Genomic DNA, 23,443 nt, shown 5'->3' with positions numbered 1-23,443 from the left:
CCTCACTGTCCCCAGGTGTGTGTAGTCCTCCTCACTGCTCTTCAGGTGTGTGTAGTCCTCCTCACTGTCCCCAGGTGTGGGGGGTCCTCCTCACTGTCCCCAGGTGTGTGTAGTCCTCCTCACTGTCCCCAGGTGTGGGGGGTCCTCCTCACTGTCCCCAGGTGTGTGTAGTCCTCCTCACTGTCCCCAGGTGTGTGTAGTCCTCCTCACTGTCCCCAGGTGTGGGGGGTCCTCCTCACTGTCCCCAGGTGTGTGTAGTCCTCCTCACTGTCCCCAGGTGTGTGTAGTCCTCCTCACTGTCCCCAGGTGTGTGTAGTCCTCCTCACTGTCCTCAGGTGTGGGGGGCCCTCCTCACTGTCCCCAGGTGTGTGTAGTCCTCCTCACTGTCCCCAGGTGTGTGTAGTCCTCCTCACTGTCCCCAGGTGTGTGGGGCCCTCCTCACTGTCCCCAGGTGTGGGGGGCCCTCCTCACTGTCCCCAGGTGTGGGGGGCCCTCCTCACTGTCCCCAGGTGTGTGTAGTCCTCCTCACTGTCCCCTCATCCACGCAGGGCCTCACCTTGTCTGCCACTCAGTGTCCTCCTTGGCCCGCTCCTTCCGGGCTTCCCTCTGCTTCTCCTCCAGCCGCTCCTTCTCCTGGCTCGCCAGATCTAGGCCCAAGCACACATGGCTGGGTGAGGAGTCAGGTGGGCGGTGACCCTCCTGGTCTCCCTTGTTCAAAAACCATGGAGAGTTAACTGTCATCAGGAAACCAAACCCAAAGGCCCAGGCCTCGGGCGGCGAGGGACAATGGGGTCCTAGTGCAGTACTAGCCACAGGCAGGTGCTCAGCTCCTGGGGCCATGTCACCCACAAGGGCGGTGTCAACAGAGCCCCAGCATGGGTCCCACCCTGGAGCCATTTCCCTCGCACAGACAGTTACATTCAACCTTAACCTTCAGGGACAGCGGTTGTACTGATTCCAAGGACTGAGGACCCTGACCACAGGCCCCGCCGACCGCCCTGCCATCCACACTCATCCCTGAGCAATTTGCTGACCCCACGAACTGCAGCAGGCGCACCCTGTATGGGCACTGGGAGTCCTGCTGCTGACCTGGCCCAGAGTGATGGGTGGTGAGCAGGAGGCAGCGCTCGTCACACTGACCCCTCCTGCCGCCCTGCACAGCGGTCACCCAGCAAGTGCCGCCAGGTGCTGGACCCAGGGCTGTCTCATCCCACCTGCAGCAGGGCCCCACACGCCGGCCGTGGGGCTTTAATGAACAGCACGCGGGTTCTGAAAGGCAGCCCTACATTCTACCTAAGAATAGAGTATTGGGACTTGACTTCTGTGTGTATTCCTCTTCATCGCATTTTCTAGTAACTTAACCTTACTGTTATTTACAAAAGGATTGGTCTCCTACAGGCTGCAAACTCTGAAACCATCACCCGGGCAGTCCGCGCGCTCTGTGTTGGGGGACCTAGCGCCTGTTCGCTTGTGAAAGGCCACCGCATTCCTTCTGCTCGTCCCCGGGCGGCCACCCAACTGCCCCCATTGCTCAGGCACGCACCCATGTTGCCGTTCTCCATGCTGCGGATGTCGGGACGCAGGCGGCAGTCTGTAGGGGCCAGGATCTTCTCCATGCCCGTCTGCAGTTCATTGAGACTAACAGTGAAACTGGTGAAGTTATACATCTGAGGACAGAGAGAAATCTGTGACCGCCACAGCGTTCTCTCCTGGGCCCCGCACAGACACGCTCCCTGGAGACGCCCCCGTCAAGGTCACGCAGGGGCATGGCTCCTTCCCGGGCCTGAGACGCACCAGCCTCGGGCTTCTCTGGGCCACACCACTTGATGCCCAACTTGTAGGTCTGACTCCCCAACATCTCTGGGATGAGTGGTTTATTTTTTACATGCTCTGCTATGTTATTGGACATGGTAATACAATAAAAAATTATAATACATTGTATATTTATTCTATATATAAATAATTCATAATGTGAAAAATAAAATTTATTACATGTTATATTTATCATGTAATTATTTTATATATGTTATTGTATGTAACATTTATACGTAATACAAATTGTAAGTTTAATTTTCAAAAATAAATATCAGTCCTAGCCGACTTGGCTCAGTGGATAGAGCGTCAGCCTGCGGACTGAAGGGTCCCAGGTTCGATTCCGGCCAAGGGCACATGCCTGGGTTGCGAGCTCGATCCCCAGTAGGGGGCGTGCAAGAGGCAGCCGATCAATGGTTCTCTATCATCATTGATGTTTCCATCTCTCTCTCTCCTCCTTTCCTCTCTGGAATCAATAAATATATTTAAATAAATAAATAAATAAATAAATATAAATATCAAAATGCACTGAAGCATTTAAATTGACAGGCTGGGAAAACAACCCCTGCAAGCCACTCTGAAAACCCCTTTGGGTAAAATGTGGTTGTATAAACCTTCCAGGGCACACCGTGTGTCCTGAGGCACCTCTACCCAGGAATATCCAGGGCCACTGTGACACTGTGATGTGTGCAGACACACGTGTCAGTTCTGTGTCAACATGCCACCACGACTCATGTAGACAGAGCATTGCTGTGTCACTGGGAGGGTAGGCTGAGGTTGGGGCTGGTGGTGGCTCTGTGGGACAGGAAGTCCTCGGAGGCTCACACTGAGAGCTCCATCTGACCAGGGGACGGAGGGTCCTCTGTCTGCTCTGGGACAGAGGACTGAGGTAGCAGGTGTACACATGGGGTTAGAGGGGCAGGTATGGGGGAGCACTGACCTGGGCAGAGTTGGGGGGCCGGGTGTTGATCCTCCAGAGGAGCCTGCTGCCTGGAATGACCTGCACAGTGTCCTGGACCTCAGGCACGGCGTCCACCACTTCAGTGTCAGCGTTCTCCATGCTGATGCCCTGAAACACAGAGCACGCTGGTCGGCTGCCGGAGGGAGTGGCTCTTGGAGTGCCTTTCAGCCCCTGTTCTGAGCCCAAGCAGAGCAAGATGCGCTATTAAGGAAGGAGGCGCCGCTGCCCCAAGACCTAAAGGCTGGGCTCCTGTGTCTGCTGTGCTCACCTCCCCCTGCACAGGCTCCTGCGCAGGGGTCCCCCAAACACAGGGTACCAAGTCAGTGGCAGGCACAGCTGTCCTCCTGGGAGTGCAGGCACCATGAAAGGATGAGCTCCTGACTCTGACGGCAACTAGCCAGGTGGCACCATCAAAAGCACATTCATCTAAGCTAAGGGGACTGGAACAGCTCATTTCTGAGAGGGGCACTTCCCTCCATAAGGACGTGTCCAGATGGGTGATCACATGATATCCCAGCACTTCTAGACCAAACCCACTGGAGACCAAGCCCTATATGAGATATGCCACCTGCGGTTACCTTTCAAACCCAAGGGGGCCTGGAGATGGAGCAGTGGTTATTCATGCAGCTGTTGGGGGACAGTGTGCTGGTGTGACAAGCGTCAGTGTGACCACACAGCTTAAGGGCCTGCCACCTGACTGCAGGCTACACGGTGAGGTCCAGAGCTAAACGGGACAAGACTGTCCCTCCAGGTCACCCAGGACAGCGAAGCTCAGCGCACACACCGAAGGCATCAGCCATGGTCTAACGCGCCGGTCTGCAGTCTGTACGTGGAATTTCATTTCTCTGAGTGACACAAGTCATTGGGAGCCACAGTGACAGCACATGAGAACTACCACAGGAAGACACGGAGCAACCGGGAAGGCACAGCACTGCCTGAGGGGGGCGTGTCATCTAGAACACGGACGCCTCTGTAAGCGCACTTCCAGGCCCAGCTCTGAGGCCTTAGGGCAGCGGGATGCAGAATTCCAGGGAGAAGCCTCCCTGCCCGGCACAGCCCTCACTGTGGGCGTCATCTGGACTCAGGACTGAAACGGCAGAAAGGACACGCACTCGCTTGAACAGGTCTAAGCTAACAGGGGCAGGCAGACAGGAGGTTTGTTACGAGGCATCCAGAACAGCATTTCCAGAAGGAAATGGAGGTGCCTGGTTCTACCCTGCTTGACTTGGGGGACAGACAGACGCTGCGACACAGGACCCACGCCCTCCGCGCTGTCAGAGTACAGATAAACCCTCCCAACCGAGGCCCACAGACAGCAGCTTCACTGACAGGCGGATTCTGTGCATCGTCTTCCCACGGGGCCCTTCTGGGGGTCATGGCTGGTTCCCGGGGCCTCTGCCCAGCAGTGCCAGGAGTGGGGCAGGAGCCGGGCAGGAGCGGGCAGGTGCCAGGCGGCGCCTTACCGACTGTGCCTTCCTCGGGGGCTCGCCCCTCCGCTCCTGCTTCCTGAAGGACTCGTACGCCGCAGGGTCGATGCCCCACAAACACTCCGTCCACTTGCCGTAGATGATGAACAGCTTCTTTTTGCTGGAACAAAGGGGTTTAGAAACCAAGCTAAGACAGACCACCCACCCCAATGCAGCACCCCACTTCAACCGTGGAGTGAAGTCCCGTCTGGCTGTCTTCTTACCAGTCTTGGGCTACCTCTGCACAGAAACGCAAAGACGAAAATTTGCATTTTAGGATCTCTGCTCCTGCCATTTGACACTGATGGTCCTAATTACCGAATACACCGAAGCGAAAGAAAGAGGGAAGGGACGAGGGTGGGGACAAGGAGGTGGAAGTGTCCGTGTTCAGATGTAAAACCCCATGTGCCGATCTCCCCGTGAGCACGCTGACTTCGAGCCCTTTCTCTATAAACCACGGGAACAGGCCTCCTCCTGTTGAGTTTGCTTTATCCTCAAGGCCACACGTCAGAACTTCACTGACAGGCAGATTCTGTGCCCCTCTGCCACCTGCTTCCTCAGGTAGTAACAACCTCTGGGGACCTTCCCAGATGGGCCACCTGCTGGCTCCCGAAGGAGCAATGCCAGTGTTGGGCTGTTCCTTCTGCATCTTCTGGGGGAGAGCACAGTGGGCCCTGAGCTCCTGGAGATACTGCTCTGCCAGGGCGGGACCCTGGGGCACCCGTGTCTCAGAGGCCCAGCCTAGAGGGCCCACTCCTCTCAGGAAACACAGCTCGGTGGACGTGCGCTGTCACTAACAGGCCCAGCGTCAGGAAATCGCTCACTCGAATTTGGGGTAGGAAACAGAAAAGCAGACCAGAGTTCACACACGCTCACAGTGGGTGCTGCCACCCACACCCATGGCCGTTCCTGCGCCTCCACGGGAGAGGCTGCTGTCCTGAGGGTGGAGTGGGCGGAGTCACAGTGGAACGGTGTTTCCCAGGCTGAGTGGGGCTGGGCAGAAGACCTGCTTCCCATAGGAGCTTGTTTCTATTGAAAATGTACAGATTCTGGGAGCTGGAAAGAGCCTTGGCCATCACATGGCCCAAATTACTTAAGGGGAAAAAGAGAAAATTGAGACCCAAAACAAGATTACTAAACCAAAGGGGGGAAAAACTCAAAAAATTTGTTAAAATGATACTAACCCAGCCGTGGGCAAACTACGGCCGCGGGCCGGATCCGGCCCGTTTGAAATGAATAAAACTAAAAAAAAAAAAAAAAAGACCGTACCCTTTTATGTAATGATGTTTACTTTGAATTTATATTAGTTCACACAAACACTCCATCCATGCTTTTGTTCTGGCCCTCCGGTCCAGTTTAAGAACCCATTGTGGCCCTCGAGTCAAAAAGTTTGCCCACCCCTGTACTAACCATTTCTCTGCTCACAAAACCTTTAAACTTCCCTAGTTTACAGACTGAAAAGAACCAATCTCATGCAGATGAAGCTCCTATAGCCACGTGCGAGCTTCACCGACCACCTGCACGTATGGTGCAGGAGGAGAACACGTGGTCAGATTTCCAGCCGCGCCCTGCCTGCAACATGTGCAGCAGCATCTCAGAGGAAACCTCCTATTTCCTCGTGTCCATTTCATCTTTTACCCTTGAGAGAGGGTGACATGGGCCCACCCACTCCCCACCCTAGAAATGACACCAAAGCTGCTTTATCTCCTGTCATGCTCAATCATGAAATGTTTTTTCTCAGTAAAAAACAGGTATAAAAGAGCCTGATTTTTTCCTGCCATGAACAGACATCACTGGTTTAACGACCTTCTTTGAAGCGCACACATGCTATCTGAGCCGACCCGCACGTGGACCTACTTTTTGTCTTGAATGTGTCCTTCCACTTTGTGAAGCTCTTTTCCAAACAACCCGCACGGTCTAAAGTGAAGCACACACTTATCTCCAGTCCTGTGGGAGAAGCACAGGCCTCGGTTGTGGGACATGAGCCATCCAGAAAGATGAGAGAGGAGAGGAGGCGAGAAAGTAAGAGCAGGAGCGGGAGTGGGAAAGGAAGAGGAAGCAAGAGAGAGAGAGGGAGGGGGGGAGGGAGGGGGGGAGAAGGTAGGGAGAGAGAGCAGACAGAGGCTGCCTGGGGCTGGGGTGCCATCAGGGAGGGACGGCCTAGGACACAGGGACCTTTCCAGGGTGATGGGAAGGCTCCAACCATGCCCGGGGTGACAGCTGCACAGTTCAGTACATTTAGTACATATCACTCTATCACTTAGGTGCCCACTTTTACTGGGTGGACTTTATGACATGTGAATTGCATCTCAATGAGGTTGTGGGAAACAGAACTGGTGTCATAGATGTCCAGGAAGAAGGAATGACAGGCTGCAGTGTGGACAGGACAGAGGATGGTCATGGCATTGTTTAAAATTTCAAAATAAGTTAACTTGTGATTAGAAAGAAAATTTTCAACACAGAGCATGAATGGTGCCTCACACTGACCAGAACTAGTTCCCACCAACACGGGCCCTCCCTGTCTGGACACCGAGGGTGGACAGCGAGGGGCAGCACACAGAGCAGAGTGAAAGCGAGTCCCGCGATCACAGCCAGTGCTCCAGGACAGCGCTGTGTGTCGGCCCCCACCCAGCGTGTGGTACCTGTGGTTTAGGATTTCCACCGTCCCGTACTGCTCTATCCAGAGCTTCCCGATAATCACGTTGTGCACACAGCAGGTAGGGTTGGTCCAGGTGTAGGCCTCATTGTGTCTGTCAGAGACCAGAAAACACGCCTGTCAGAGCCAGCAGACACCACGGGGTGGGGTGCGGGGCAGAGGAAAGCAGCAGCGGGGAGTAATTGCCCTAATACCGCAGCAGAGAGCACTGCTTTGAACTCCCTCCAACAGTGGCTCCTTACTTAGCATTCGTTTGAAATTTATTTCTTCTTCCCTTTGTAGCAACAACAAAGCTTTCTACTTGATATCAATGAGACTGAGACAAAGAGCTCTCCTGTGAGGATGTGAGAGCCACCACCTCCCGCCAGGTGCTCCCAGTAGGACGCGTGGCCTGCGGTTTGCAACAACACTGCACACACCTTCCCTTTTGTTCCTCATCCTCCCCCCGTGACCTGTCCCAGAAGAAAAGGCCCCACAGACATGAAGTGATCAGACGCCAGGGAGGCTGTGACAACCAGCTTGGTGCAGAGTATCTCATGACAAATATTTGCAATTCCTTGCATCTCCCAGTTGGACCCAAACACCTGAATCAACAAGGTTTGCAACCTTTCAACTCTACCTGCCTTGTCCCAGGAAAGTGAAGACCACCGGACAGTCTCCCTAAAGCGCTGCCCCCCGCCCCACCCCCACCCTTGGTCCCCATGCGCCCCTGGCAACCAGCCAGGCGGGGCCAACAGGGAACAGATTCCATCCAATGCTCCCCCATGGTGCTGCCGCAGCTCAGAACCCTGCCCGCGGTGGCCTGGACTCTGCGACAGCTCTGGGAGCCAGGCAGATGCTACAGACTCTGCTTTTGAGCTTTTGCTTTGAGGTGTTGTGGACAAAAAGAGGCCACATGCTAATCTAATTCAGGGAAGGCCTGCATGGTGGTCTTGCAAACTCAGAGACCCAAAGCAAACCTCAAAGGATGGTCTGAAATGAAAACCTTTAATTAAAAAGCAGTTTATAGTGGGTAGTCATGTCCTAGGCCAGTATCTTCCCTGACAATGATCAACTTCGATCTTTACTGAGCCTATTGTCTTTTTGCTTCTAAGACAGTGGTTCTCAACCTTCTGGCCCTTTAAATACAGTTCCTCATGTTGTGACCCAACCATAAAATTATTTTTGTTGCTACTTCATAACTGTAATGTTGCTACTGTTATGAATCGTAATGTAAATATCTGATTGCAGGATGGTCTTAGGCGACCCCTGTGAAAGGGTCGTTCAACCGCCAAAGGGGTCGCGACCCCCAGGTTGAGAACCACTGTTCTAAGACAACATATCACTGGAATGTCAAAGTAATTTCCCTTTTTTCTGGACCCCTCAAAGCACAGGCACCAATCTGTGGGGACCACAAACCCCCCGTTGTTATTAACTGTTGAGTGTTAACCATCCTGCACCCACCTGTGTAAAAGAAGCACGTGTCCATCCTTTTCCTTTTTATCCAATCCGGTGTCCCGCTTGGCTTTCTCCCCTCCCTCATCCTTCACCAATGGATTCCCTGTGACCCGCCTACGTCCCTCCTTGATTGTCACGTATGAACAAGGTGCAGAGCGCCGTGCTCCACGATCTCCCCACGTGGAGGTTCTGCTTCCCGGCCATTGTCCAGTTTGGCTCAAATAAACTCACAAAAACTCGTCACAGGTTTGAATGTTTCTTATATTGACAGTGTTTTGGTCGACATCAGATCGGGGGCATTTAGATTTAGGCTGGACGGGGTGGGGCAGCCTCGAAGGTGCCCCTCGCTGTGTCCCCCGGAATCCACCCCTCCTGCACTCAGCAGGGTGGGTCTGTGTGACCAACGCACACGTGTGGGGAGGGTCGAAGTTGAGTCACTTCTGGGTTAGGTCATAAGACACTGTGGCTTCCCTCCTGGTGGCTTCTCCCCTGGGGCCCCCGGCTCTGAGGGATGTCAGCACCAACTGCCAGGGAAACAGGTGCCGTGCCCAAGTCCTGACGCCAACTCCCAGAAGCCCGAGCATAACCCCTGAACAGGTCCCAGCTGCTCAGAAACCACGTCCTGAGCTGCTGAGTGTGGGGTCTTCACACAGGATAGGTCACTGCTACAAGCAGTGCCCGGAGTATGTCCAGGCCACGTGGGAGCACGCCAAGGCCGAGTGGGGCATGTCTAGGTCGGCACTAACAGAGGGAGCAGACTCGGGAGGGCTCTGCTGCTGGCAGGCAGCCCCCGGCCCCTCCGCACGTGGTGACCTCCCTCCAGAGAAGAGCCCCCACCGGAAAGAGGTTTCCTTCCACAAACAGCTGCATGGCTGGCGCTGGCGGAGGCAGAGGCGGAGGGAGGCGGCTCAGGCCCAGGGAGGCTCACCTGAGAAGCTCCAGTGTGATGGTGCCCCGGGGCTCCGCTTCCACGCTCTTCCCCCAGAACTTGAGCTTCGGATAGATGGAGCCGTGGAACAGGAAGTCCTGACAGAGACCTTCGGAGTAAAATGCACTCACAGGGGGGTGGTGGCTGACCTGCTCGGATATGAACCTGAACCCTAGGTCTTCCCTAGGTACGAAAACAAGAGAGAAAGAAGGGGAGCCCATTAGTGACAACAAAACCCAGGAAGGCAGCGCAGCATCCCTGTCAACTCAGTGGCCATGCGCACATGTGACTGCAGGGCCCTCACGTCCAGGAGAGACACTGGGAAATGGGGACCACTCCATGCTGCCACACGTGGCAGAAATATGCAACAGTGCTCTGATGTCACACTTGCCTAATGCTGACAACACAGCACCACACACATGCATTAAACTGTGATCCACGGGGCCACCCTAAGCACACGGAGGTCTGCAAGCATCTCTTAGAGCAGCAGTCGCCAACCGGTGGTCCGCAGACCACTGGTGGTCCGTGAGGTCGGAAAGGTTGGCGACCACTGTCTTAGAGCCAGTGCCCAAGCGCACCCAGGACAGATGCTGTGCCAGTGCTCAAGGGCCGCCCACTGCCCCACGCTAGGAGCCATGACTCCTGGCCTTCCCAGGGGGCTCCTCTCGGCTCCTGTAAGGTTTGTAATGAGATGTCTCAAGCTCCAAGATATTTCTGTCCAGAAAATAGGATTTTTAGTACACTCTCTTGTTCGAGAAGAATGTCATGTTTTAATTGTTCCGGAACTGTGAATACACCTACAGTTGTAGTTTAATAATTATAAAAGTCAAACCTCATAATTACTAACTTAACTGGAATCTGAATTTCCAACCATTACAGAGGGAAAAAAAGTTGAAAAATTAGATTTTTAAAGGTTGCCTGCCAAGGCATGTAATTTACAAGATGAATGCCTGTCTAAGCAAAGCAGTCTTTTCTCGGCAGCAGCCGGGAGGTTCTGTGGCTCCCAAACAGGAAGGCTACTCAGGTTCCAGGGCCCTGGGGCTCTGGACGCACAATGAGCCACAGACACGGGCACACGGGGACCTGGGACTGAGATGGGAGAGTGAACTGGAGTTTAGAAAGAGCGTGAGTTCTGTCAGACGTGAAATGGTGGTCCTGCCCTGGTCAGGCCTGGATGGGGTGCCGATGAGGTGTTCACCCAGCACTCAACACTTGTCCATGTTCCTTCAACCCATGCGGCTTATTTCCACCTCCAAAGCTCTGTTCACACTATGCCTTGACTCCCCTTTTGTTCAGGGCATTTTAATGATGCTCTGAATGTACTCAGATACTAACCCTCTGCTGGCATCTAGATGAGGCCGGAATCCCGACCACGGGCACACACACCTGCAGACAGAGGTGGACACCCGCTCAGCACAGGTATCAGGACAACGCTACTAAATTCAAATAAAAGATCCCCTTAGTGGTGACTCTCAGGCAAATCTTTCTGGCATCTGGGCCTCAGTGTCCCCGTGTCTAAAATGAAGGCACAGGGCTGCTCACTGTCCCTCTCGCTGTGACATGCTGTAACCCATGGTCACCTGCTGCACCTGTCATCTGCAAAGAAGCCCTGGGAGGCACACTCCGTAGCTTTCTATTAGCGCATCCAGCTTTCTCCATTTAGCGAGACTTCAAGACCAGCTGCTCACCACCAGCAACGCAGCCCCACCAAGAATCCAGATGGCATTCCCACACCAGCGGAGCCAGCGGAGGGGCAGCCACTGCACCAGCAGGCGAGTCAGACACCGGTCAGCCTCTGGGGCGTGACCACTAACCCACTGTCGCATCGCGGGAGCGGGGGGCCTGCAGGTGCTCAGGCATGCCCGCGTCTCCAGGATGATCCCGCCTCACGTGGTCTGCGACCAGAGCTGACACACAGCTGCACACACCATAGTCTCTACTCACATGAAGAGCGCCATTGTAAGCAGACCAACACCCTAATTCCCCCAGCCACTCACTCACCTGATCATCACAACACACGTGCAGTAAAGGGCTGGCAACCACAGTTAGAAACTTCGAAGAAACTATACTTCTTTGAGCCCAAGATGCCATTGACCACATAACACACCATCATTTTATTTTATAAAAGAAAGAAAAATGCTGCAAATTAAACTAGGACAGAAATGCTAGAATATGAAAAATGTCTTACCATCAATGAAATACTAAATTTAGAAAAAGTTTTAGTTATCGTGGGGAAATGAATGGGAAAGGATCTAGACAAGCACTGTCGCGTTCTGGAAACGTGTGCGCGCGCGCACAGGAAAGGAACTCGGCCCAAACGTCAGCCAGACTCTCCACAGGACTGTCCAACTCGCCTTCCTCCCTTCTCTTCATTTTGCACACTTCCTAAGCAGAGCATGCTATCATAACTACAGACAAACTTTTATTTAATAAGAGTACAACAGACTCCCCCTGGGACCCAAGGATGGGCGAAACAGGAAATACCGTACATGCCACCACATGCTCCGGAGCCCCGCCAGGCTGTGGCCCCTTTGACCTGGGGGCCCACCGCACTGCCTGTGGGCTCTGGGTGGCACTCGCAGCCAGGCCGACTGGACCATGGCTCATTCTGAGCGACTGCACAGCCCAAGAGACAGGGCCCTGGACCCGTCCCAGGCATGTGTACAGCTCTAGGACCAGGCTGCGTGACGGGCAGGAGGGGAGCAGCCAGGGAGCTGCTGAAGCTGCCTGCGAGAAACTCCATCGGAAGGAATTTCAGCTGCACTTGAAATAAGGTGTGGCCTTGGCCAGGTGGCTCAGTTGGTTGGAGTGTCATTTGTACAACAAAAGGTTGCAGGTTTAATTCCCAGTCAGGGCACATACCCAGATTGTGGGTTCAATCCCCAGTCAGGGCACATATCAGAGGCAACCTATTGATGTTTCTTTCTTTCTTTCTCTCTCTCTCTCTCTCGCTCTCTCTCTCTCCCTTCCACTCCCTCTAAAATCAATAAAAACTTATCCTCAGGCGAGGATTATAAAAATAAAATAAAATAAGGTCTGGTCTGGTCACTGCATTGCCAGTGCTGGCCAGGCCTTTGAACCCGGGGCAGCGGCATGGCGGTCGGCAGTGGCTGGGAGCGAAGCCCTCCGACAGTCACTCCTCTCTAGGTCACCTGCTCCCTGCACAATGGCTGCTGAGATGCTCGGTGAGTGGGCGAATGTGCTTCCAGGACCCATCTCTATTTCAGGCCAAAGCTAACAAGCCATTCACAGACACTCCCTTCTCCACTCCTGAATCCAACACAGGATCCCATTTCCAACTCTACCTCACAGCACTAGGGTTTTGTTACAGATCGACCCGACATTCCCCATATGCGAACCGTCCTGGCCCCGGCGGTGCTCCCGGCCCCTCAGTGAACCTGCCATCCACAGGGTCGGCTGTCAGAGGGCAGAATCATGCTGCAGGAAGAACCACACCCTCCGTCCTCCACAGCACCGCGCACGGCACTCAGGACACCTGGCCTTACCTGATCAGCTCGTATGTCTCTCCCAGGAGTGGGTTGAACGGCTTGCCGGTCCTCTCCCACTGGGAAGCCACCGCCGACACCGCAAAGGCAGCCACACACTGCAAACAACACACAGGCCATGAGCAGTCCCCACCAGGAAGGGGGCCCAAGGCTGTAGGGAGCTGCAGGCACCTGGCATGTCTGCGTCAGGATTCACTATCTGGTGACTGTTCAGTCTTCCCCTTGTAACATGTCCAAGGTCACAGAGATTCTAGGAAGTGCCCTCTGTCACCACCACTTCCTCAAAACTACAGACAGCAGGAGCCCTGATGCTTTCCAGTCCCAGTCTGTTCTTCAGTAGGCCCTGTGGCAAGGGCCATGTGTTTGTCCCCTTTCAACACACATGGGCACACGAATGCACACAGCACACATGCTGTATACATGCACACGGGCATGAACACACACAGGCACATTTATGCACACATGCAGGGACACACGTGGACATATACCCACATGTGTGCATGCACACATGTGGGGACACACACACGTACACACATGCACACACACAGGTATGGTGCTGAAAAGACTGGGAGGAGCCAAGGCGCAGGCCCCATGCATTCCTGTGGAGAACACCCCCCAGCACAAATGTCTCAGCTGCTGGCAGGATAGCACCCAGAGTGCGTGTGCACTGTACTGCCTCCTCCACTGGAGAGGTGCCGGGTCCCTGACATGACATGGCCAGTCAGTAGGGTCACATCCATTCACTGCTGCGGTCTGGCTCCCCCCAGCGCAGGGCCCGCCCACCTGCATCCTCTCCAGGGCCTGGGGCTGGCGGGAGGCTCTGTGGACGAGGTAGATGTGCTCCATGTACTCCGTGATCCGCTGCAGGAAGCTCAGGGGCTCATTGAAGACAATGGGCATCGTGATCTTGGACAGCTCCTGGAGGGACAGCGAGGATATCACGGGGGTTCCCAGAACACAGCCTCTTGCCTGCCCCACACAGACAGTCACTTCTTGGAGCAGTAGAGGACTGTGGGAACAAGATCTGAAACCCCTGAGCCGGGTGAGCCGACCTGGAAGGGAAGCCAGGCCCTCCCCGCTGCACAGTGAGCTCCACTCTGTCTCCCGTGGGATGGCTCCCAGTCCTCTGCCACTTTATGCCCCCTGCCCTGTTCCAGACCACGTGCACACGAAGGTGGCAGGAGCTGCCACACTGGCCACCTCCAGTGGCCCTCCCCCCAGAATGTATGCACCCCTATGTTCACAACTTACAATAGCTAAGATCTGTAAACAGCCCAAGTGCCAATCAGTAGATGAATGGATTAAAAAAGGCTGTGGTACAGCCCTAGCCAATTTGGCTCCATAGATAGAGCAAAAGCCTGCACATTGAAGGGTCCTGGGTTCGAGTCCAGTATCCCCAGTACAGGGTGTGCAGGAGGCAGCCGATCAATCAATGATTCTCTCATCACTGATGTTTCTATCTCTCTCTCCCTTCCTCTCTGAAGTCAATAAATATATATATACATATATATATATATATATATATATATATATATATATATATATATATATATTTTAAAAAGCTGTACATTTATAGCATGAAATACTATGCAGCAGTAAAAAAGAATCTCTTACCCTTTGAGACAGCATGGAGGGACCTGAGAGTATCATGCTAAGTGAAGTAAGTCAGTCAGGGAAAGACAAGTATCACATGATCTCACTCATATGTGGAATCTAAGTAACAAAATAAACTGATGAACACAGAGGATCCAGGGACATGGAAGCATGAACAGAGTGTGAAATCTCAGAGGGAAGGTGGGGAGGGTGGGAGGTAATCAAACAAAGACCTTGTATGCATCTATGCATGGCCCATGGACACAGACAATGGTGAAGCCCTGGGGGTGGGAGTGTGCTGGAGAGGGTCAATAGGGGAAAAAGGGAACATATGTAATACTTTCAACAATAAGGATTTTTTTAAAAACCAAAATAAAAAACAAAAAAATCACTAGCCTCCCATCATGTCCAGGGTGACTGGATGCCTTAGGTAGGGAAGGGAGGCCACCCACTGATACCTGTTCCCAGGCATCGTTCGGGCAAAGCGAGCAGTGCAGGAGCAGCCAGGAGGACTCTGCAGGGACACTAAGGGGCAGTGCGCTCTGCGCATAGGGAGGAGGTCTGACAGACTTAGACAAGGCAGAGCCGTTCCAGGAGGAAGCAGCTGACAGGGAGGGGCTAGAGAAGGGAGGAGGGATGAGAGGAGAGGTGGAGGGAAAGAAACGCAGATAGTAATGTCAGGAAAGATGCTGGCCTGGCTCATGTCAGGAGAGGAACAGTGACCATGAGATGCTACTGCTCACCTGCTCATCAGAACCTGACATCCACTGTGGGCGCGGTGGTGGGAGGCAGCCCCACACCTGCTGGTGGGAGGGCAGTGGTGCCCGCCCCCCAGATTTGCTGCATGGGCAGAACTGCACGTGCACCACCCTGGGTCCAGAAATGACCCTACACCCAGTAGCAGGCAGGGTAGAAGGAGTGGGAAGCAGCTTGGGAGCCCTGGCACTGGGGGTGGGTAAGGTGGTGGGAAGCCTATAGTTACCCAGGAAAATGGAAGGAGAGACACAATGTCACTTATGACTCCTGGAAAGATGGACCACAGAATTTTTATTGGTTGCCTCTCGGGGAAGGGCAGGGACAGGAAGCTGAATGTGTATATAGAGGGATACTCTTGTTTGAGAGCTTTGACTTAGGATTTACAATGTTAAAACAAAGTACATTTAAGAAAGCAATCTGCACGCATGGAAAATAAAATGAAACAAAGCCCTGGGCACAACCACCGGAGAGGAGCCCCTTCCGCCCAAAGCAGAGATAGGAGATGCACCCCGAGGACGGGCAGAGCTAGGGGCACCAACGGACTTGGATTTTGGGGCAAACACGCTGTTGGGTGAGTTGATCCTGCTCCCAGAACTGCTGTGCACGTGGGATAAAGTGAGGAAGTCACTGGTTACATGCTAGGCTCAACCCATCAGCACTAGTCAGCACTAGCATTCACACCTGGAAGTGTCAGTGTGTGTGGGAGAAAAGACACATACATGAGCCAGAAGAGGTCAAATCAATCCTGTCATCCCTGAAACAAATCAAAATACAGCTGCTGTTTCCCATAAAATACATAATACTTCAAAATACATAGAAAAGACTGGGAACACAGCAATCCAGCAGCTCCCCAAGGCCCAGCACAGTCCCGAGGCCTCTCTCCCTGCATGAGTGGCTGGCTGCAGGCCAGGACAATAAAGGTACAGGGTGAGCCGGAGCATCTTTTGTAAGAGATTAGGGGCCTTGAAGAGGCTCTCACAGCCACAGATGGAACAACCTGTCTCTGGAGCATGTCCAGCAGGTTAAATCCCGTGAGTTTAAAATACATAAAAAAGAGCCCAGTGTGGCTCAGTGGTTGAGAGTCAACCCATGCACCAAGAAGTCACCAGTCGATTCCGGCAGGGCACGCTCCCAGGTTGTGGCTCAGTCCCCAGTAGGGAGCATACAGGAAGCAGCTGATTGATGCTGATGTTTCTCTCTCATCGATGTTTCTATTTCTCTAAAATGACTAAAAACATATTTAAAAAATTTTAAATACATAAAAAGACATCCTAGTCATTTATGCGAGCATACTAGGTGATGGTAGTGAATCAAACACATAATCTGAAGACTCTCAGGAAGATTCCTTCATTGGTGCTGACCTCTTAATGACACCACACTCACCGCAGACATCTCAGGAAGTACGTAAGGCGGTCGGTGCGGCACTGACCTGCAGCCCTCATGAGCGCATCGGTCGTGGCACTGAGCCCAGCAGTTCTTAAACTCAGAGCAAGAGCAACAAGCTGTCTCCCGATGCAAAACCACAGACAATGGGAACCCTGAACAGAGTGCACACCTGACAGTATCATGGTGGACATGTTTAAAAAAAGCCCTATCAAAGACAAGATGGCGGCATAAGGTACAAACCTGTACGTGCTGCCCCCCACAACAACATTAAAACCACAACTATAAGACAAAACAGCTACCATCCAGAACCACGGGAAAGCTGATCGAGTGGAAGTTCTACAACTAGAAGGAAAGAAAGAAGTGCACTGAGACCGAGTAGGAGGGGAGAGGCGCCAAGAACAGAGGTACGGGGGCGCGTGTGAGGCTGCTGCACCTTGGTGCGAGGTTTTTTCAATCGGAAGGGGACAAGCACTGAACTCATTTACAGCGAGACGCTGGGGTCCCAGGCTCCTACAGGGAGAAACGGGACTGTCTTGCAGTGGGTCGGGAAGCGAAGGTGACTTTCTCACAGTGCTGCTCGCAGGGATCACTGTTGCTGCGGGGGCACGCGGCACTTGGGGAGTCGCAGAGTCGCGGGGGTCGCTGACAACACCATTGCTGTTTGCCCCGCCCTGGGAACTCTCTGAGACCCCGCCCCACTACATCCCCTCCCAAGCTGTGCTCAGCGGCACAAAGGAGGCACCTGCGCTTTTGCAACCTAACAAACTGCAGTGAATCACAGAGCTCCAAAACTTCCAAACTCCAAACAAAGAGGAGAAATCTGTTGATATTGCTGTAGCCCCTGCTGGTGGTTGACTTGGAGATCCAGGAGCCAGGGTACCCCTGGTCAGATACCAGATTTCAACTCCTCACATCCATAAGGGACACACTCAAGAAGCAGACACAGTGAGCACCAAAGCCCCACTGAAGCAAGTCCTACCGCATAAGGGTGTCTCCAGCACAGAAGTTCTTCTTATAGACACAGTGGCTCCTCGCAGTCAGCCAAAAATGCGAAGACAAAGAAACATGTCACAAATGAAAGAAATGGAGGAAAGCAAACTAATGGAGGACATAGAGTTCAGAACCACAGTTATAAGGTTACTCAAGAATCTTCTACGAACCTCTGAGGAACTTAGTGAGACCTTCAAGGATCTTAATGAGAATACCAAAAAAATGGAAAAGGACCAGTCAGAAATTAAACATACACTGACTGAAATAAAGAATAATATACAGAGATCCAACAGCAGACGAGAGGATCCCAAGAATCAAGTCAAAGATCTGAAATACGAAGAAGCAAAAAACACCCAACCGGAAAAGCAAAACGAAAAAAGAATCCAAAAATATGAAGATAATGTAAGGAGCCTCTGGGACAACTTCAAACATACCAACATCCGAATTATTGGGGTGCCAGAAGAAGAGAGAGAGCAAGATACTGAAAGCCTATTTGAAGAAATAATGACAGAAAACTTCCCCTACCTGATGAAAGAAATAGACTTACAAGTCCAGGAAGCGCAGAGAACCCCAAACAAGAGGAATCCAAAGAGGACCACACCAAGACACATCATAATTAAAATGCCAAGGGCTAAAGACAAAGAGAGAATCTTAAAAGCAGCAAGAGAAAAAGTTAGTTACCTACAAGGGTGTACCCATACAACTGTCAGCTGATTTCTCAACAGAAACCATGCAGGCCAGAAGGGAGTGGCAAGAAATATTCAAAGTGATGAATGCCAAGAACCTACAACCAAGATTACTTTATCCAGCAAAGCTATCATTCAGAATTAAAGGTCAGATAAAGAGCTTCACAGATAAGGACAAGCTAAAGGAGTTCATCACCACCAAACCAGTATTATATGAAATGCTGAAGGATATTCTTTAAGGGATAAATACCACATGATCTCACTCATTTGTGGAATATAATGAACAACATAAACTGATGAACAAGGACTGATCCAGAGACAGAGAGGCATTGATTGGACTGTTGGGCCCTGGAGGGAAGGTAGAGGAGGGTGGGGGTAAGGGGGAGAGATCAACCAAAGGACTTATATGCAAGCATATAGGCCTAACCAATGGACATGGACAACGCGGGGGGGAGGGGGGGGGGACACATGAGCGGGGGGGGGGGGGAGGGGATAACGTGGGGATAAGGACACAGATGTAATATCTTAATCAATAAAAAATATATTAAAAAATAAAAATAAAAAAAATAATAAAAAAAGCCCTATCCTTCCTGGCCGGTGTGGCTCAGTAGTTGGCCATCGCCCCATGCACCAAGAGGTCACCAGTTTAATTCTCGGTCAGGGCACATGACCGGGTTGTAGGCTGGATCCCCAGTGGGGGCGTGCAGGAGGCAGCCAATCAGTGATTCTCTCTCATCATTGATGTTTCTTTCCTCTCTCCTTCTCCCTTCCTCATTAAAAAATCAATGAAAAAATATATTTTAAAAAAGGGCCCCATCCTTTAGCAAAATATAAGAAATACTAATGGCCCAGTGCACAGATTCATACACATTGAAAGGAAATTAATTAGAAGAAATATTTTAATATCGCTATTTGCCCTTTCTCTATAATAGAAGTGTCAATAGTTGATCTTCAGACAGATTCTGTCGACAACACCGCTTTCTTTCAGTTTCAGAATGTCAACAAAAACCACCAAATTCACGATCAACAATGACAGATCGAAACACATGCATGCAATTGGCACCAGTGAGAGCTTTATATGTATTGCGCAAGCACGAGTCAACTTAGCCTTTTATATATATAGAATAAACTTGCTTAACTAGATCTGCTTTTTGACTTAGCTAAACTTTTTCCAGACCAGTGAAGCACCCCAACTTCTCTTTCAGGTAATTGTCAGCAACACAGCAGTAAATATCAACACGAAGCAGATTATTATTATAGGTCACTCAGGGAGAACAAAGGGTAAAATATTTCATTGCAGCAGTGTTTGACTATATTCTGTGCAGTGAGAAAACCTGAAGTCATTTTCAAGGCCCACCATTTCTTACTTCTTTTCAGTCAGGTCAAGTTTCTAAGCTTTCTAAATATCTGTTTTCTGGCTAATGAAAAAAAAATAGGATTCCACTGAGTCTTCTAAGGACTCTAGGACTTCTGTGAGGATCAAATGAGATGAGGCACGGGAAAACGCTTCACAGACATTTGGTTACAGTGTAAAGTGTTTCCACCTGGCTATAAAGCAAGTTGTATTCCTGGGCTGAAGAAACTCCAAGGAGACTAGTCGCTAGGGAGAGGAAGTCGAGCGTTGCTACGTGACATCATTACCCAAACACTTAGCATATTATCCTTTTATATATATACTAGAGGCCTGATGCATGAAATTCATGCACTGGGGGGTGGGGATCCCTCAGCCCAGCCTGCCCCCTCTCACAGTCTGGGAGCCCTCGGGGGATGTCCTACAGATGTCCACGGGGAGCGGGCCTAAGCCGCAGTCTGGCCATGGAGGCTCGGAGCAGGCGCCCCGTGTGTGTGTGTGTGTGTGTGTGTGTGTGTGTGTGTCCGCCCGCTGTGGGGGGGCGGCGTGGCCAGGCCAGACCCTGAGTAGTACCACTGTTGCTACCACTATCATTAGTGTCTGGGATGCAGGCATGGCTTGAAAAGACTGAACCACACCCCAGGCCTCTCTGACCCTGAGTTTGTTCATCTGGGAGTTGAAGCAGGAGGGGAGCCCCGCACTCTAGGCCCTTCACGGAGACATCTTTTTTGCCCTCAGTCGTCTTCCCCTTTCCAGGCCTGAGGACAGCAACGTTCTTCTTGGTTTTTGTTTTTTTACCAATTTTTTTTTAAGAAGGTGGAGATTTCTAGAAAAGACAAAATTACAGAGACAGAAAGCAGACCTGTGGCTGCCTGGGGCTGAGATGAGGTTGACTGCAGATGGGCAAACAGCATGATGGAAGCTTGAAAACGGTTTGTGTCGGTGGTTGAGCTGTTGTGGAAATTCACGAATCAAATAGTATGCCTGCTGTGGGTGAGTTGTATGGCATGTAAGTGCCTCTTCGAGAAAGCCGTGTAAAGGCGTACATCTAAAAGGGAACCCTCTTAAAACCACAGTTGGTGTGGGATTACCACCTTCTAGGAACTTGATAGAAAGTGTTCAGTCAATGGTTGTGAACTTGAAGAGTGGAGAGTGTGCTGAATTGGAAGCCTTTATGTGACCTGGGCAGGTCTAAACTCTGTCTGGGTCTGTTCCCCCGTCTGTGACATCCTGAGTTGATGCCCTCGGAGGGGTGAGAGGTGCCGGGGACCGGCCCCTGCGGTGGCTGCCCTGCCCAGCGCTCTGTGCTGCAGGCCCTCGGGCTGTCCCAGGGTCACTGTACCTTCGCCTTTGCCACAGAGCACCTCTTCCTTCCTGCCTTTGTGCGGAGGACTTCCTCCCGCCAGCCCCTAGAGCAAACACACAGCCGGGAACAACTGGAAAATCCGGATTGGCCTGGCCTCGTTTCCCCCCACCCCTGGCTCCTTCCATTGACTGGGACCAGAGAAGCAACCAAGAGACTGCCCTGGAAGAAACCTCCTCAGACCAGGGGCCCAAGCACCTCCTCGGCACTGGTACATGTGGCAAGCTAGGCCTTCCTCTCCCTCGCAGCCCTGACAGGTGACCTCAGCCACGTAGGCTCGGAGCAGGCGCCTGGTGCGTGCGTGTGTGTGTGTGTGTGTGTGTGTGTGTGTCCGTGTCCGCTGGGGGTCAGCCCCCAGCCGCATCTGAGGCTCGGTAGCAGGCGCCCCTCTGTGTTGTTCTCTCAGGCTCGGGGCCACACCCAGCCCCTCCTCCTGAGCTGGTTGTGACCATTATGGAGTCTCGACCTCATTTGCATATTACTGCTTTTTTTATATATATATATATATATAGACATATAGATGGGCAAATGAGAGGTGTCTGGCTTGGGGGGGCGGTGTAGAGGCAGCGTGGGAGCCCTGAGTGGCGCTGTGGGTGCTGGCCGGGGGTGGTTATGCGGTTCTGTCTACTTCTACATGGTCGGAAACCGTCGTGTTAACTAGTCTGTTGCTATTGTCTCAGTGAGCTGATAAGTAGAAAGAGGGTGTCACCCCTTTAGTGATGCCCAGAGAGGTGAGCATTTCAAGGGCCAAGGGGATGAGTGCTCTGAAGTGGTGCAAAGGACCCAGCCAGGTGACTGCGCGCAGCACTCTGGGGACAAACCCACCCACATGTTCATACGCGGCTCTCATAGAGACCATGGGCTCCTTGGGGAGTGCAGCGTAACGAGGTCACCATGTGAGAAAGATGCCGTGGGGTCAGACTCCTGCAGAGTCAGGATCAGGAGCTTGTCAAATTCAGCAGTCTGTCTTGAAGCCCCAGACACCCTTCTGTCCAGACCTGAACTAATCAGTCACACAGAGGAGTAAGGCCGCTGAGAGGAGAAAGTACCAAACACGTCATTAGAAAGGTAGCAGAGAGGTGTGCAGAGCGCATGCACGTGCCAGCAGGGTCAGCGTGTGGCTGCTGAGGCCTGGAGTGAGCATGCCTCGTGAGGGGTGAGCACACCCAGTGCCTGGTCTGGGTGTCTAAACACCAGCCTCCAATCAAGGACAGCAGTGGACAATGAAGAAAGCCAGGTCAAGGGCGTGGCTCAGGTAACAGCAACACTGCTGTGAATTCCTCCACTGGGTCGCTGCACCAAGGTGACTGTGTGAGATGGTGATGTTACAGGAAGTAGGTGAAGGGTATACAAGACTCACTGTGCTGTTTTGCAACTTCTATAAAGTCACTGAGGATTCTCACCATCAGAAAAAGGCCTGTGGCTTCTGGACGCCAGTCACTCCTGTCACAGACTCCAAGCATTGGAGCTCTGCCTGCAGCCCTCATGGATGGCCTTCTGGGTCTCACCCTCTGTGTGTGTCCAGGAACCCCACAAACATCCCCATTTCACACCGATTACCAAGAGCACATCACAGAACACTGAGGGAAACGTTCCGAGTTTAACCTACATAGTTATTTCCTCTTGTCCATCAGTAACCTCACTTCCTCACCTCCGCCCCTTACATCTTTGTGCCTTTCCGGTTTCATCATCTTTACTCCATGCTACTTACAAATCTGCAGAGTCACCCTAGCCGGTTTGGCTCAGTGAAGAGAGCATCGGCCCATGGACTAAAGGGTACCTTGGTTGCAGGCTCCATTCTGGCCCTGGAGGCAACCAATCAATGTGTCTATCTCACATCAATGTTTCTTTCTCTCTGTTTCTCCCCCTCCCTTTCACTCCCTCTAAAAATCCTTGAGTGAGGATTAACAAAACAAAACAAAACAAAACAAAACAAAACAAAATGTGGGGAGTGAACCCTTCTGTGGGTTCACAGTGCCTAACGCTGAGCTCGGACGGGCCGCCCACTCACCAGGCCAATGCACTTCTTCAGGATCCCCCACACACTGAAGTCACTCCTGGTGAACATCGGGGCCGGCAAGGACGTCCTGAAAAGCAGTAACCACAGCAATACATGTTATTATTAATCCAACATGAGGTTCCCTTATGACCGGTGATTTTGCTCAATGACCATTTTTCTCTAATTTTCCTAAGTGTGCCTGGGGAGAAAAAGATCTGGCTCAGTCCCAAAGGGATGGACTTGTGGGAGGGACCCTAGGAGAAAATGAGCATGACCACACCAATGACTCTCCTTCCAGAGCTGGGGACAGGTCGCCTTGTCCCCGGAGCAGCAGCGTACCAGCCACCTGCAGCACTGCAGAACCATGGACAGAGGCCAGGCCACAAGGTCCCCAAGAGGGAACTACATTAAGAAAACCTTTTCAGCCCAGCCAGCGTGGCTCCGTGACTGAGCATCAGGGCATGTGCCCAGGTTGCGGGCTAGATTCCCAGTAGGGGCATGCAGGAGGCAGCTGATCGACGATTTTCTCTCATCATTGACGTTTCTCTCTCTC

At 52.3% G+C, this 23,443-nt stretch overlaps 1 protein-coding gene across 2 annotated transcripts in view; it reads right to left on the bottom strand.

Moving 5' to 3' along the window:
• Positions 1-23,001, bottom strand: part of OSBPL2 (oxysterol binding protein like 2) — a 26,454-nt gene extending 3,453 nt beyond the window's left edge. Inside the window, exons 1-10 of one of the 2 annotated variants that reach the window (XM_006104248.3) lie at positions 22,903-23,000; positions 13,550-13,684; positions 12,767-12,864; positions 9,261-9,443; positions 6,882-6,989; positions 6,097-6,186; positions 4,237-4,360; positions 2,753-2,881; positions 1,544-1,667; positions 557-647 (exon numbers count right to left, since the gene is read on the bottom strand). In XM_006104248.3, the coding sequence (XP_006104310.1) occupies positions 557-647; positions 1,544-1,667; positions 2,753-2,881; positions 4,237-4,360; positions 6,097-6,186; positions 6,882-6,989; positions 9,261-9,443; positions 12,767-12,864; positions 13,550-13,684; positions 22,903-22,959 (1,139 nt within the window). In that variant the 5' untranslated portion in view covers positions 22,960-23,000. The other variant, XM_023745556.1, reaches the window with a different exon arrangement.
• Positions 23,002-23,443: the final 442 nt, after the last annotated feature.

The sequence above is a fragment of the Myotis lucifugus genome, unplaced genomic scaffold (genome assembly GCF_000147115.1).
Source record: "Myotis lucifugus unplaced genomic scaffold, Myoluc2.0 scaffold_556, whole genome shotgun sequence".
Lineage (NCBI taxonomy): Eukaryota > Metazoa > Chordata > Mammalia > Chiroptera > Vespertilionidae > Myotis > Myotis lucifugus.
The sequence above is the reverse complement of the archived record's forward strand: the minus strand, read 5'-3'. Positions and strand labels throughout refer to the sequence as shown.